General features: G+C 46.7%; 1 protein-coding gene across 1 annotated transcript in view; it reads left to right on the top strand.

Annotated features, from left to right (window-relative positions):
• Positions 1-16,957, top strand: part of CTR9 (CTR9 component of Paf1/RNA polymerase II complex) — a 263,261-nt gene that overhangs the window by 80,331 nt on the left and 165,973 nt on the right. The window contains exon 9 of the mRNA XM_078680945.1: positions 13,966-14,202. Within this exon, the coding sequence (XP_078537071.1) occupies positions 13,966-14,202 (237 nt within the window). The remainder of the gene's footprint in view (positions 1-13,965; positions 14,203-16,957) is intronic.

The following is a 16,957-nucleotide window of genomic DNA, read 5'->3' as shown; positions in this document are numbered from 1 at the left end:
TTGAGGAGCTCGTGTGAACATATAGCTTCTTCCATTTAAACAAAATCCGAAAAGAAACTGGCTGTCTGGATGAATGGGGACACTGAAAAACGCGTTCTTGAGGTCTATGACTGTAAAAAATGAGGCTTCGGAATCAATGGCTGTCAATAGGGATGAAATATCTGGGACAACTGGGTACTGGGGAATAATACATTTATTGAGTTCTCGAAGGTCAATCACTAATCGATATACTGGAGGTGCATTTGGATCAGTACGTTTCATGACGGGAATGATCGGAGAATTACATACATTGGAGTCAGTTTCTACAACTACTCCTTGAGCCATGATCTCGTCAATAATTTTGGATAAGGCTGCTACAGCCTCAGGTGGCAGTCTGTACTGTCTGATTCGTGGTAACACTACACCTGGTTTGAGAGTCACACGATGGGGTGTGATTTGCATATAACCTACATCAGTTGGACCTTGCGCCCATAGATGCTGCGGAACATTAGACAATCTCGGATCAAAATCTCGTAATACATAGTGACCCTTGAAGTCACGTAGAAACAGGCGTATTCCCTCTGGGGAGCAGCAAATAACTGCACCTAATTCTTTCAGTGTCTTAATACCTAACAAATTTTCTGGGCATGACTTTGTAAGTAACAAATCAGTAGTGCGGGACAATGGACCTACTTCTAGAGTAACTGGCTTAGATATCTCGTTTACAATAGGCTTTCCTGAAAATCCAAGGGAAACATTTCTAGAGCCTGAGAGCGGAGCCCCTGGAACTTCGGCGTGACTAATGGTGGTCCTACTTGCCCCTGTATCAATCAGAAACTTTCTGTCTTTCCCTAGTACTTGACTATGAACATAGGGACCCTCTTGATCTACAGGAATCTCGATGAGAGGCAAGCCTACCTCCCTCTCTAGGCTGTTTCATGAATATGGCTGATACTCTGGATACTCGGACTGTGCATACTGGTACATCTGCTGTGTAACATGCTGTGTTGCAGCAATAGGCTGCGGTGCTGGAACTGTCTGTTGTGCATTCTGTGGCTGAGAAGTCTGTGAAACTTGTTCTTGTCTAGGCGGACGTGGTCTTTCTTTAGTCTTACCGGTAGCTATGTTGTGTTTCAAAACTGCACATTCGTTTATATAGTGACCTGGCTGTTTACAATAATTGCAGGTCCCTTTAACGGGAACTGCAGGATGACTGGCTTGATTCGTACCCCTCTTCTGACTGTCTTGAGGAACAGATTGTGCAACTAGTACTTTCATTTTCGTGTCTTTCATACGTTTTCTTTCATGATCTTGCTCTTCTCTGATTCTATTCTGGTGATACTGAAGCATCTGTAACATCTGGGACGGGGTACTAGCTTGCCATGTACTTTCGACTTTCAAAACTCGATTCTTAACTTGTGGACTTGAATTCTCGACTAATTTAGTAACAAAAAGATGAGGGTATGACTCGCTACTCGTCTTCAAGCCACTGTTTATAATAAAGCATTTCTCAAATCTAGAATAAAAATCACTAGTGTCTTCGTCTGGTTTCTGTTTACAGGCTGAGATTGCATCCCAGTCTTCCTTTTTAGTGGCTAATAATCTTGGCAAAACTTGTATCAATAATTCAGGTAATTCTTTACATTTCTCTCCAAGACCGGTACCTGGTACTCGTATCTTATCTTCAGCTTCTAGAACTGCCCAATCGATCTTTTTCTCTCCCACCTCCCATTCTTTTTCCTTGAGTTTTTCATATACCCCTGCGGGCAACAAGACCTTTAACATTTTAATTATATCTGGATACGTGTATTCTCCCATACGGAGCATGTCTTTTAATTCTCGGTGGAACCCTGCTGGATCTTTGTCATGGCAGGGAATTAATTTCTTCATCTCTAAGAGTTCCATCTTTGTAATCGGAGTGTAAACAAACACTCGTTGCATTTCACCATCCGCTGTCCTGACTGGGTGTACTTCTCGTAACGGATTCTGTCTGTCTATGTAAAAGGGTTTACTTTCTGGGGGTGAGACATGGACAAAATGCGGGTTCAGGAACGTTCTATATTTGTGGCGCTGTTCTAGAATGACACTAATTAAATCGGTACCTAGACCTTTCCATCTATACTGGAGTAACTCGTTCAGGACATCGTGTAACGGACCTGGATCAGAATGTTGACCCTCATACAATGTGATGAGGTGCTGGATCATATACATACCCACCAGTCGTTGCTCGGCTGGGGGCAGTTTCAGAAACATTTGTGCCACTATTTCATCTGGAAAAGTGGTAGAATCAGTAGTCCATCGGACTGCTGATCGGACTAGTTCTTGTTCATGCATAGTACTTAATTCACTATAACCGATTCGTGATTTCAGAATGTGATCGGTAGCTTGAAATACTTGTTCTAGAGAACCTTGTTCTGGTGCTGGGTAATGAAGAACTGACTTGTGTTCTAGGCGTAAATGGCGGTCTGGAAATCTCGATTTTCCTACATACGCTATTCTGGCGGGATTCTCGTCGTCTACCTCTTCTGTAGAAGAGTCATTTTCTTTCTCGTTTACTTGTGCTGCTTTACGTTTCTCGTGTAACCTTATTATTTCTTTACAAATTTTCTTGTACATACTCTCTATACTACTGATGGTTCTGTGCTTACCCTCGGCTATATTATCACTCCACCTTGTCAGGATTCTCATTTCGGCCGGATCTTTAGTCGGAGAATCTTGTTCTCTTATTAAACAATTAATCAGAAACTTTAATAACATGAGCTGGATCTCAGCTTTCCTTTGAGACATGGCTTCGCCAATACTTTCTGGATCATCCCCTGTACGGATGAAACGATATATTCTGTCTAGATCTTCTTTCATATTCGGTAGGGTATCCAAATACCCGGTCACCCGTCTTACACGGATGGAATATATAACCGTACTATCATCACCTGCAACTGGATCATAGCGGCATTCAGTAAGAGCTCGTCGGATATCTGCAACGGACTTATATTTGGGCGTACGCTGTAACGCACTTTCATGTAACTCGACTAACGTTACTCGTTGGTGTGGTGGCGGGGTACCAGGAGGACCTCCTCCTGCGGCCCCTAAACTGGAATCGTCGACTGATACTCTTCGTACTGGCGCGGCGGGAAATTGTAATGTAGGCTGGACCGGGGGTACCGTAGCAGGTACTCCGGTGACTGGAGGAGCAGGATTTACATTATTTACAGGAGCTGGCAGAACAGGATTTGCATATTCTGGGACTGTGTCGTCCAAATAGGACGAAATAAAAATATCAGCTGCGGTCGGTTTGTGACGTAGCTTGGTCGGAACTAATGGTGGCGGAAAATTACTGGATGCCTCCGGGGTTGCTTTTGGCAAGCCCTCGGCAAGAAGAGGATACATACCCTTAATGAGGGCATGCCTCTGTCTGTCTGACTGTTCGGTTTTAACTCGTTCACCTATCTCGATTAGTTCCCTTTCTTGGGCTCGTTCTAAGGATTCTCTACTTAGTTCTGACTTTCTGATTTCTTTTTCGGTTCTTTTATGAGATTCTTTGCGCCATAACTCGATGGCATCTTTCTGTGACTGTCTGGCTTTCTTTTTCCATAATGCTTCTTCTACTCGCATGATGCACTCGGCATCCCACGTACCTGATACAGGCCATCTATACTTTTCCTCTAACTGTTTGGTATACTCTACCCATAAATCTAGATATAATATGGCACTTATGCCATGCTTCTGATACATAAAATGACCTGGACTGTCCCTAGGCGGGACAGGAACTGCTGCTTCTAGCAGACCTTTTCTGGTTTTTAACTGACGTAGTTTAGAAAATAAGGGCATGACTGAACTGTAACCTAGACACAATACGTAATTACAATACACAATGAACACGATAATTACTCCACATTCATACCACGACATTAAAATACATGAAGAACATTTAAAAATAACAGTTCGAACAGAATACATGAATTTTCTCGAGGACAGAACTGACTAGTACAGAAACTAGATGCACTGCTAAAACAGTACGAAACTCACCGGTCTCATAAAGAGACACGTCAGGACCCGCATCCACCGAAGTGGACACTTCGTTTTGGGATCTGTGTACCACCAAACCCCACGGACCAGAGACAATTAGATTGACCCTGTCTAGATACTACCCCAGCAACGGTACTCACCGGGCAGCAAGAACGGAAGGCCTCGGACTGGACTGGACTGCTTCGACGCCGGACGGACGAACTTCGGACTTCTGTTACGGGTGGGCCTCCGGATACCTCGGACCTTGGACTCTCGGCTTGGGCTCTGGTCGGGACTCGCCGCGTTCCTCCACCGCCTCGTCTGGATGCTGGACCGCAACCTCCGTCTCCTCCGTGGGCCTGAGGGATACTTGAAGCAGAAATATCTGCCGGTGCGCAGAAGAGTTCCGTCACGGCTGCAGAGGGTCAGGGGGCATACGTGGCTTCACCGGCGCGTGGGGAAAGGGCAAGTCCATGTTCGGGCGCCATTATGTGGTATATAAATAAATAATACCGGATCTAGGTTTGACTGGACATAGCAATAACAGATAGCTCAATAAATAAGAGTCAAGATTCGAGGTAGTAGGAGTTTGCAGGTTTAATACAGCATAAAGGACAGGAACAGGACAACCTGCACGGGAACAGGATGGCAGGGCCCTGCAGGGGGGACAGGGAATGAGCGCTCTAACTTTAATAACAATGTACAACATATATATACTAAAACAATTGCATTATAGTGAATACAGTAGGCGGAGCAGTGGGTGTGGTCAATAGCAGTCGCGAAAGATAAGGGTGAAAGTAGGTGTAACAGGAGGCGTATACATGGACATGTGATGTAAACGTAACAGAATATGTCATAAATGGGGCGGAAACATGGAGGGGGCTACCTAAGGAGCCGGGACCTCTAACCTAATGGTGCGCGCAAACTGACAATGATGTGTTACTAGGAGAAGCTGGGGGCTATGAACTCTGTGCTAGGAGCAGAGACTGAAGTCTGGAGAGCCAGGGCGACATGTACCTAAACCCTATCTAGTATCTAATGTTTAGAGGACATGTTGATATAAACTAAGAGTCAGGAGGGGAGAGGCTAACAGACTCTAAGACTGGAGCATGCATTATTCTACATGTAGTGCGTGATGAAGAATATTAAATGACCATTAAATGCAGTATTTCCCTTACATGGAGACGTAAAGGCTAGACAATGACAGAAACTATTGATGCGATTCAGTAGTTTAGGAATGCAGAGAAGGAGGGCTGGACTGATAACTAGAATCATAACATACTGTTGGCAGACTCGTAGGCAGAGCCAGGCCGAGCCGGGCACTGTGAGGCAGGAAGTAAGTGAAGGGTTGAGGATACAGGTGGGGGCTGTATCGCTCCTTAGCGAGGGTTCAGGAGACAGGAGCTGAATCTGGTGTCCGGGCCCTTTTGAGGCCTAGAAACGGGGACTTTACAATGAAATAACGTGCACACTGAGAAACGTGGCAACGTAACTTTACATAGGCCTGATATTCGTAGTATTCACGAGAACTGGGAACTGGCATACTAGAGATGGACACAACTGTAATTGCGTCTTTAATCGAACATGGGGGATACATATGCATATTAATCATGCACACATAACGTAAGATGGGGGACACGTAGAGACACAGAACATGGCAAAATTTACTTTTCCACACAGAGGTCACCGATGGTCCTGTTTTCAAAAGATAAATAAGAGAGATTCTGTTGGAAAATGGCCCTCTATGAACGGTCTTCCCAAACGTCTTGTCTTCCTCCTCCTCTTCTTCTGACCTTTTTGTTGGCTTTAGGATTTGGAACACTTTTCCACTGGGAACTATTGTAGGAAGCTGGCTCTTTATACAGTGTACCAAAAAGAGGTACACTGTGTAAAGAGTCCAGTCAAACCCCAAAGGAATAACAGCCGCACAAATAACACCCCACATGCTTTCTTTTGTAGTAGTGTGGGCGAGCAGTTTGGCACATCAGAGGGTAATGCTAAGCATTTATTGCACACACAGAGGCAGTGAGTGAGAGACACACTCAAAGAAATCCAATACCAATTTATAACGAGCATTTACAATGCAACGGTTTCGCCTTTGTAAAAGTTAGAGCTATTGGCATTGTAAATGACAAATTTTTTATTTATGTGTTTTGTTTTTGAAAACTGATAAATAAATGGCATTACTCATTTACAATGCCAATAGCTATTGCAATAGCGAGATCTATTGCATTTGCACCCACACGCACACACACAGAGCCACACACACAGAGCCACCCACACACACACAGAGCCACCCACACACACACAGAGCCACCTACAAAAAAAGCTAGCCACACACACAGAGCCCCAACACACACAGAGCCCCAACACACACAGAGCCCCAACACACACAGAGCCCCAACACACAGTACAGAAAATAAGTTGAGGACTGTGCGCCAACGCTCTGTAATGAGTACACATTTGCAGGCAGCTGCACACTGTAAAGAATGCATGCTTATTTTGTACATATATATTCAACCTAGCTCGTTCACATATTGTAAGCACTCTGCTATGTCACCTATACTGAGCAGACCTATGTCACCAAAATACACTGCAAGCACCCACCTATGTAGCCTATGATGTGCAGTTCAACTACCATACCCTAAACATGAAGCTTTATAGCAAAACACACAGCATGCCCAGGCCCGTCACCCACGATACACAGTGCAAAATCGGCTCCACCAGCTGGAAAACAAAAACCTAGCTGCCAACCACAATACTTTTCTGAGCCCGCTGACATCTGTGTCATACTGAGCACTCCGCTTACAGCCACGGGGCATTACGCACATCAACCTAGAGTGGGTAAAATACGATATTACACCGCCCAATGGGGCACACACGGGTTTATTCTCAACTGGCATTCACCGTGGCCCTGTGGGCACAGGGGTGCCAGGTTTGGCACGGCAGCCAGGCATGTGTATATGTGCACACAGTAAAAGACCTGCTCCGAACATGGAGCCAATAGAAAGTTTGTTTTTAGTTTCAGCGTCAGCCAAGACTTTTCCATTTAGCTAACATTACATGTGTGGCATACTTCCTTATATGGTCTTTCACCCAACCCTCTTCAGATATTGCTTCCTCCCATTGGCTCATTTCAATGTGAGTGACAGCATTCAACCTCCAACAGCAGCACATCCATACACAAAGTGATTTTTTTGAGTTCAGACCTTTTTTTTTTTTTTTTTTGGAAAGGGCCTGGCAGCTTTCACAACAATACAGATTTACAAAACCACTGGCAAAACCAAGCAGGTATCGTCAAAGCCTGGCAGGCAGGCCGGACCTATTGGCTTTGCCTGTGCTCGTTTATTATTCACCCCTGGAGCAGGGGACTGGGTGCATCATGCATGCACTCTTCACGGGGGGAGTTTATACCGCAGATCACAGGCGCTTTTGGTGTGCAGCTGGCCTGGCACGCTGCCACCCTGCCCACATAGGGGAGCCCCCCCCCTTCCTGTGGGAGAAGGGGGGTGCATAAACATGTCTCACATGAGACGCATTACGTTTTAAGAAATGTTAGTGAACATTTTACCAGGTTTCATTTTTCTCATTTTCATTAAAACATGTATTGCGAAGACATACACAAGAAATACGTGCACTGGGTTTATAAATCACTTCAAATCTGCCCCTCCCCCGACCCCCCTTTTCATGTGTAGTTGTGCCGCCTCCTATCTGAATGTTACAGTGCGCATTTTATAGCGCTTGTTCGCCGCCTCGTGGCGCTGCTTTCTGCACTGGAGGAGGCACCGGCCCTACAATACTCGTAAAAAGAGTTTTTTTAAGCCAGGCAGAAAGTGGGTCATTACATGTAGGAAAAAGGGGGAAACTACTCTGTTCAGCATTGTTTGAGGAAACAAAACGTTTCTTTGGTGGAGGCTGTAATGTTGCCTTATTAACTCATATTTGACTCACTGCGAAATACATTTGACAAAGGGCACACGTACTCCTGGTCCAACGGCATAATCTATTTTTAATTCATAAATACCATTTTCGAAGTTAGCAAATATTTGGGGGCGAAAAGGGAGTGAGTAATGGGGTTTGACGCCGCAAGACATTTGCCTTTATGACCCCAATTATAGCCACGATTTCTGCACTTTAAGTTCACACACTAAAAGCGCTGCGAGTCCGTACACGCGTTAGCAGGGGCTATAGACATGCAGACCGCAGGATATAAAACCCCAGCAAGGGATGCCCATTTGTTGAAGGTCCCTAAACTGCGCCCCGGTATTTCTGCAGACCTCCCCCCTAAGGGCACCCCTTGTACCCCGTTAGCTCGGCTCAAGGGTCGCCCGTAAGGAAATATATTTACTAAATTGCTGCATGCCGTGTAGAACCGCATATCAAACGTATGTAAAAATATTCAAAACAGAAGACACGGACAGCGGGAGGGGTGGGCAGGAACGGGCACACGGACAGCGGGAGGGGGGGCGGGAACGGGCACACGGACAGGAGGGGGGACGGGAACGGGCACAATCAAACAGAAGGCAAGAAAAATAAAACAAAAAAACAAAGCACTCACCTGGACTTTTTCCGGCGGCGGTCGGCCTGTAGCGATGTTGATTAAAAAAAAAAAAAAATAATAAAATGTTTTGCTGCCGGGTAGCTGTGTCATTTATGTCATAGTGATGGTCCTTGATAAAGTATGTGGGCCTGAGTGGCATTGAGAGAGTCTACCTGTTTCAACACAATGCCTGCTAACTGCCCGTTCTGGGTTTTCCATGCTGGCACCCTGCGAGAGAGTGCCACCTGCTTGCACTCGAGGGCTGTGGACCTGGGCGAAAGTAATAATTAACATCATTGGGGAGTTATTAACTCGTAGTGCTGAGAATAAACATTGGGGGCAGGAGCTATGAGAGCAAGGTGTGCTTCCCTCTGTCTTTGTTATGAGATCAAGCTCTGCTAGCATGCTGGCCAAAGGGCTGAGGACATTTCGATGATCGAGTTGTCGTCCCTCAGTGGGGGAGGACTTGTAATGCATTCATAATTTTGTTTAGCAAGGACGTAGGAAGGGATCAATAACATCCGGGATGTTTAAAGTGGCTATGGAGCAGGTGGAGTCTCGTAGTGGGGTTAGAACAGAGGACTTATTTTTACCAAGGAAATCCTCTAGTGATATTTTCTTACCAGTTTCGTTTAGGTGTTATTTGATTTATTGCTGCGTAAATGGAGCTGTCAACACCGGGCAGTTTGTGGATTTGCAGATCATAGAGTTGTTTTGTCTCTAAGCCTTGCTGGCAGCCGTCGTGGTTCTTGAACTAGCAGCGCTAATGGTCCAAGCTAGTTGAGGCCCAAGCGTTTGCATGTGCTTTTTCGGACGGCTTGTTAGCGTGCAGCACTCTCCTTTTGACCTTTGTATTACCTCCCCGCTGGCAGAACAGTCTGTGCAACAACTTCCACCTAACAAAAAATTGAGTTTGCTTGCTTGGACCTTTGTTTGGCCGTTGTCAGTCGGCTCTCTATGGGGGGCCAGGGTGCTGCTGAAGACATCTGGGAGCAAACGTAAAGGATCGTAGAAGCCTATTGGGTGCTGCATCACCAAAATGGTGCTGCGTTTGCCCTTCTCTCTTTTCTGGGGGGGTGGAGATTTTGATTTGGGTTTTTTTTTGCCTAATTTTTTTATGGACTCCCAGAATCTTTTCTAGTGGAGCAATGTGCCATTAAGATGCTGCTTATATGATGTTGCATGCTCATTAATCACTTCTTGTCTGATGGGGTGCCTTTGTTTGCCTTTGATTTTCCTTGCAGGAGTGACAGAGTACTTATGATGAGTGTCTGCACGGGCATGTAGAGGGGGATAGTCGTGGGGAGGTAACTCAAGAACTCCAGTAGGGCAGCTGTGAGCAGTCGGGCACACGGCCCCACATGTCGCTCCTGGGCTTATCCAGGCCGCCTCCACAGAATCAGGCCTCCACCTGTACGCCATGCCGTCTAATGTCGAGCTCTTGCGGCCCTCAAGCAACTCTTTCACTTTCCCAGTCTGCCCTGAAGTAGCCCATGTTCCAATAGGCCCCAAGAATGCAGCGCGATCCACTCCAGACCTGCTCCCCGCCCGTGCAACACACTGCACTTCCCTCACGTAAGCATGCCCTAACACCTACTGTGAGTGAGCTATTTCGGACATCTTGCCGAATCCTGGAAGCCTCTCTGGGTGCTGGTGAAACACCATCCAGAAATTAGGCCTAGGGCGAGGCCGGCAACAGCACAGGGAGGGTGAAGCAGGCCCCCTGGGGCCGCCTCCGACTCTCAATCTGCACGAGCAGCACAGCCTCGCATGGGCGTTTAGCATCCCATTCCGGAGCCGCTCACCAGCCGGAGAGCTGTAGGCGAAGGAGAGGGGAGGCTGTTGCCTTAGATGTTAAACTCAGCCCCCTGGTCCCTCTCGAAGCCGGCAGCAGTATCCCAGGCCCTGAATCTGCGTGTTCCTCCCTACTGATGTGCCGACGTGCTGATCAAGGAATCCGAAACCAGCAGTCAAACATACATTCCAATCATTCTTTTTAATGTTAAGGAAAAGATTCTCAAAAGCATTACTTACAGTAACTGGAGGTTCCTGACGAGAAAGGAGCATTACGTGAACCCACCCGCTCGCCCTAGCCCCTAGAAAAAAATGGCGGCCGCAAACATCCGCCCCAAAAAAAAAAATAAACACCCACAATGGGCCCACCGCCGCATGACGTTTTAAAAGGGGCGGAGAGGGAAAAAATTGCCGGAACGCCCACGAATCGCCTCGGTAAATGACGGACAGATCTCTCTTCCAATGGCTAGCATCCATTTATGGAGCTAGCCAATGGAAGAGAGAGGCGGAACTAAGGCCATACTGTTCTAACATAAGGTTTTGCCTGCGTGAAACGCTGCTGCGCAGCTGTTCGCCAGGCGAAACCTAAAAATGGCGCATACTTTTATCTGAATTTAGATAACAAGATCATCAGAATCGGGTAAGTACGTTTCGAGCTAATAATGTTTACAGTTTTCAATAGTTGACAGTGCAATTTGTGGATCTGTAATTTTATCCTGTGGAGGAAAAACATGTACTGCATTCGGGCACTTCACAGTGACTTACGGGACCAATCTCCTGGACTTGAGGTGAGTATGGGACAAGTACCAAGGTCACACCAACAGGTCACCTCGGGAGGTTCTGGGGTGTCCGTGGGCAGAGGTGTGTTACAGCATCTAGTGTCCCATTCACTTTAATGGGGAATGGCCCGGCTGCATGCTGGCACTGGGGGACTAGTCGTGGCTGAACCAACAAAGGGGGCCCAGGTCTTGCGATGCTCAGGGATGTGGGTACACCTTTGGTCCTCGTCTCCTTGGGCTGGGTGCAGAGGTGTTCTGAGGCATTGAGTTTTTGTCACAGAGACACTTGCAATAGAGGGGGCCTGCACACACAGGCTGTAGGCGGCAGCGTTAAGTTCAGTGTGGGCTAACCCAAGGTGGGCTTTGTTTCTGGAGACCACACTGGCACCATAGGCCCTCTAAAAGTTGGCCTAGGAGACACGAGTGCAATTGTGTTTTCTGGTGTCTGGTTTGCGGTGGTCAGTAGTCCACACAGTTCTTTTGGACTTCTTCAGGATGCAGGTTAGCAAATCTAACTACTCCACGGGAATTCCTGGGCCTTTGTTGAAGGCAGGCAGTCCTCCCAGGCTTTTGGAGGCAAAGCAGCTGCAGGACAGGATGACTTTAGTGCAATCTGGCCGGAACAGAAGACAGACCAGCAGGGTTGGCGCCCAGTCAGTTGCTTCTCCACAGTCCTTGCTTCTTGCAGCTCTTCTGTGTCATTTGTCTTCTAAGGTCGGCAGGAATCTCATTTCCTGGTGCCAGGGGCTCCCTTAAGTACTTAAAGTACTTATGGAACGGGGAGGAGCCTCATCAAGATGGCCGCTCGTAGCTGATGCTCCATGGTAAACTCTCTCACCAGCCTCCTATGCGGCATTCCGCCGTGCTGGTATCTTACATAAAACTAAGATTCTGCAACCGGAATGCAGGCGGATCACTTTAAGGGTAAAATCGCCCTTCTCCGATCTTGTATTGCTGAGTAATGAGCCGCGAAGTCCCTTCCACTGAATATACTAAGATGGCTCTTGGGAACTGTGAAATCGCACCCGGTGGTCGAAAGAAGTGCTCTGCGATGCAGCTGATCTCTGTTTATCCAGCTGACAGTGCCCCCCACCTCAAAAAGTGATTTGCACCTTTCGTAAGACCTGCTTGCAGATCCGAGAGAACTTCCTTGGGAATACAGAACACAAGATAACGGCTTTGATCGATCTGCGCTCGGCATGACAGAGAAGGTGTTTGGTAGCAAGTGATCACTCACCTCGGCTTGGCGGTGGCTGGCCGGGACATCGAGACTGGAGTGCGTACCGCCGAGACAAGACGGCGAAATCAGGCGGACTACGGTAGCCCGATTCTGAAGTTCGTTCCGGCAGCAGAGTGAGTTTGTGGCAGCTGAGTAAGTGAGACACAGCGTTACATCCATGACATCAAATGGCCCAACGGCGGCTGGAGCTCCCTCCTTCCCTGCGGTGCAGTAAATTCAAGGAAGTGAGAATTATTTTTAAATCGCTGCTGAGGGCTTGTCTCAACACGCTATATGCAGGGGCTGTGTGGATCGCACACTATAGAAACCAGTAAGACTCTAGAGTCGCTCCCCCTGTCCTGCTAATGGCAGCTGTTTCTTCCTCTGGCGGTTATCACTCGACATCACACGCTCCCTCTAAAGACATGCGGACCCTGGCTCTGCTCATCATGTCGATCCCCTGCTTAGTCTGCACCCCCTTTCCTCCAGAGTATAGAAAATTGTGGGGATCCTCTGAATTTCTACATGAAGAACTAATCCCCTCCTGCCTGACCTCAAGATGGTCACCTCAGTCATTGACTCTGTGAACTCTCCATCAACAGCTGAGACCCAGCCATTTTGACTGATGCCCGGTGGAGCTACCTCACGAGCTAAAGGCGAGATGGGCTATGGATTCCCTCCTTTGCCATCACCTACCCAGCCGGTCCTTGGGCAAACTCTCCTCCCCTTATCCCCCCCCTCTCCCTTCACCCTGAACCTTACCGCCTACTGATCTACTCTTCTCGTCTTTCCAGCTATTGGCCCCTGCCCTCACCCGTCCTTGCTTACAGTTCCCACCCTGTTTATCCACTTTACTTGCTTACATGAACTCTCCCTCGTCAGTTTGAGACCTAGATATTTGACTGATGCCCGATGGAGCTACCTTGCTTAGCTAATGGGGAGATGGGCTGTGGATTCCCTCCTCATACGTCACCTACCCAGTTGGTCTTTGGGCAGACTTCCTTTCGTCTCTCCTGCCGTTTTTTCCGTCATCCTCCCCCTCACACTCCCCCCTCCCTACTTCTCTCACCTTTCTTTCCTCTTTCAGTGTGTTGCTTATTTTTGACGTAATGTGTAACTGTTATCATTTTCTGTAACATTGTATAACCGAATGTAAAGCGCTCTGATACCTACTGGTCTACACAGCGCTATATAAAACCCATTAAATAAATACTCAATTTGGGTGTGTTAGGGGAATAGTCAATGGGCTACTTACCCTCGGGGTCACTATGCCTGCTGTATGCCCATTTCATGTGGGAAGTAGGAGTTCTTAATTATTCCATCATCAAGATGGCAGACTTATTATTTGTTTTATCTGCTGGAGGACTCGGTGGAAATATTTGTAAATATCACAGGTCAGCCTTGTAGGACCTGCCACTTGTGAGAGTGCATACTTCTTGTGGTTTACATGGAGTTATTTCCTCCCCTTGATTCAAGTGTAACAAGATTAGCATTCCATTTTTCCTTCCATCATGGCAACAATTGAGATTCTTCTAGTTCATTAAATCATCCACTTGGCATAGTAATGTTCATTTATTGTTGTCTATGCTTTTTGTGTCTATTGGTGATTAATTCTTTGATTCGTGCTTTGTGCCTTTGTTCAAATCTAGGAGGATTATGACCAGGCTTTCCAGTACTACTATCAAGCTACACAGTTTGCTTCTGCTTCCTTTGTGCTGCCGTTTTTTGGCTTGGGCCAGATGTACATCTACAGAGGTGACAGAGAGAATGCATCGCAGTGTTTTGAAAAGGTTTTGAAGGCATACCCTAACAATTATGAGACAATGAAAATCCTTGGATCTCTTTATGCTGCTTCTGACGACCAAGATAAAAGGGACACTGCAAAGGTAAGTTGGAGAAACATAGTTCCTTTGCTAGTCTGTAGCTTGATTTGGGGGTTTGGTAGATCTATGGAACATCATATTGTACCACAACCTGGGTTGAAATAATGCCAGTCGTGCTTTTTTTAATGGGCTAAAGTGTATTCAAACTATGACAGAAAACAGCTTTTTTTTTTTAAACAAAAGGTAACATGCAGGCAGATTTGTAACTTTCAGTATCTTTTTAAGGATGCTCTTAGATTTTTTTTTTCTTTACAGACAAGCACATAAAGTACGCCTAAAACATCTTCCCACACACAACAATTGGGGCATTTCAGCAGTGTAGATGGTTGGAAATCTTTTGGATACATAATAAATAAACGTATAGGCCAGACGACTTTCATGTTAACTCGTATGCAGCCCTTCCTCCACAAATACATCTTCATTTGCCCTCCTCCCTGCTCAGTTTCTTTATTATTTAATTGATTTTGGAGTACTGAATCTTTGAATGCTGCTTCAGTCCTTAATGTCACTGTAGGAAAGTGCCCCCTTTTGACATGGTCACTCCCACTTTTTACCTGGTATTTGATGTGATTTTGACTGGAAGTGCACATGGGTTCCGAATAACCAGGTCCTTAGTGCCAGATCTCTTTCACAAAACTCTACAATTTTCCCCCAATTGGAAATACCTTTAGCACTCCCTGGAAGTCCCTAGTAAATGGTACCCTGGTACCTAGGGCAGGGAGGCTAAAGAGAGTCCTTGAGGGCTGCAGTAGGAATTGTGACACCCTAAGGGACCCCTCCTCAAACACATACAGACTGCGACTGCTGGCTGCATGTCTTGGTGCTGACAAAAGTGAAAACACGACATGGCACACATCCCTGTTTACCATGCCCACAGACATTGCAACAAGTATAGGTAAGTCACCCCTACAACAGGCCTTACAGCCCTAAGGCATGGTGCACTATACATGTGTGGGCATATCTGCATGAGCAGTTATGCCCCTGTGCTGGTCAGTTCCATTCCTACCAGTTCAAGTGATCAGGGAAGCCATTTTAAGTACATGTGCTGGACACTGGTGAAAGCGAGTTGCCCAGCTACATGATGGCTTCACTGAAGACAGGGATGTTAGATATCGAACATCTCTTATTAAGCCCACACTGTTTCCAGTGATGGATTTATTAATACATGTACCCAGAGGGCTTCTTAGAGGGGGCCCCGGGAAACCTACCAACTACTGGTGTGCTAACTGACTGGTCTTAGCCAGCCTGCCACCACAAATGAGTTTCTGACCTCCACGGGTGAGGTCCTTTGCTCTCAGGAGGTCAGAAACAAAGCGTGTTCGGGCAGAGGTTATAACACCTCCTCACACAGGATGACCTGCAAATTAGCATTCTAAGACGGGAAGTTTCAAAGTACCCTAGTATCGCTGGAGGTGACCTGCTGGTGCTGCCTTGGACCATGCCCCATACTCACCTTAAGTCCATGAGATTGTTCTTGTGAGCCACTGTACTCTACCTGTATGCTGTATTTGTTTTTCCTCCCAAAAGAATAACAGTGCAGCTTCTGAAAAATGCTTGTCGACTTTTGAAACTGGAAACAATTTCTATCTCGAAACGTACTTACCTGATCGTATTTATTCTGGTGCCTAAATATATATAAAGATGTTATTTTTATAAATTGACGTGGAGCCCCTTATTGAGTCGTGAGCATTGTTTATTAACTGTGTGTGATTTTGCCGATGTCTAACACTTCTCTCTGATAAGCCGAAGGCTGCTTGACCACATTACCCCCTAGGATACAACCTTTGGATTGCTAGAGCAAGCCTATGCCCAATCATAAGGGGATACCTGGATTTTTTGCTTGAGATACCTTTTTTTTGGTATATCATATAAAGCGCCAACTTCCTACAGTCACTGCCTAGCCTAGTTTGTTATAATCACAAGTTTCCCCAGACATTAGGATTGTACACTTGTGTTATGATTTAAGTGTTTTTCTGTATGCTTCTTTCTAAGCTTCAAGGAGGTTTGAATGTGCAAGAGCCAGTGTGGCACTGCCACACCACACAGCCCAGACCACCATTTTTTAAAAGAGTGAATAGTCCACCCCTGTGTTTTCATGCATGAAAGTTTCTAGACATTCCTTGCAAGTAGCCTGTATCTAAAGGTTCGAGGCATGTGGGCTGCTGAATTCATATCTATTGCATAGATCGCCGCCTAGTGTTGGGTCCGGATGATTGCACATTGTTGTCCTGGAAGAGTCTTCGAAGTATCACGAGATAGGTGGCTCCTCCCCTGGACTACAGTGCGCATGGGCATCGACTCCATCCCCAGATTGTTTTTTTCCGCCATTGGGTTCGGATGCATATTCTATAACTCCAGTTCGGAAACTTTTCCTTAAGGCCCGAAGGCCTTTCCCTTTACCGTCGGTATTGTTTTGTGCTCGGTGCCCAGCTCTGTTCAGGCTCTGTTCCCGAGTCGGACATCCAGAGGAGTCGCGTGGCTCTTCGGTGCTCGAGGCCCGGTCGACGCAGCAAGACTTTCCACACATCATGGAACGGAGTCCGTTCAAGAAATGTCCCGTGTGCGGATCTAAATATCCCCACATCGACGTCCACCCGGTGTGCAACAAGTGCCTATCGCCGGACCACGATGAAGCCAACTGTATGGCTTGTTCCAGGTTTCGATCGAAGAAGACGATTCGTCTTTGGCGCGCCAGGAGGCCCGGCAATCGGCCCCGGCACCGGTGGACATCTTCGACAGAGAAGAAGCAGACGAACAG

Source organism: Lissotriton helveticus, chromosome 3_1 (genome assembly GCF_964261635.1).
Source record: "Lissotriton helveticus chromosome 3_1, aLisHel1.1, whole genome shotgun sequence".
Classification (NCBI taxonomy): Eukaryota; Metazoa; Chordata; class Amphibia; order Caudata; family Salamandridae; genus Lissotriton; species Lissotriton helveticus.
The sequence above is the reverse complement of the archived record's forward strand: the minus strand, read 5'-3'. Positions and strand labels throughout refer to the sequence as shown.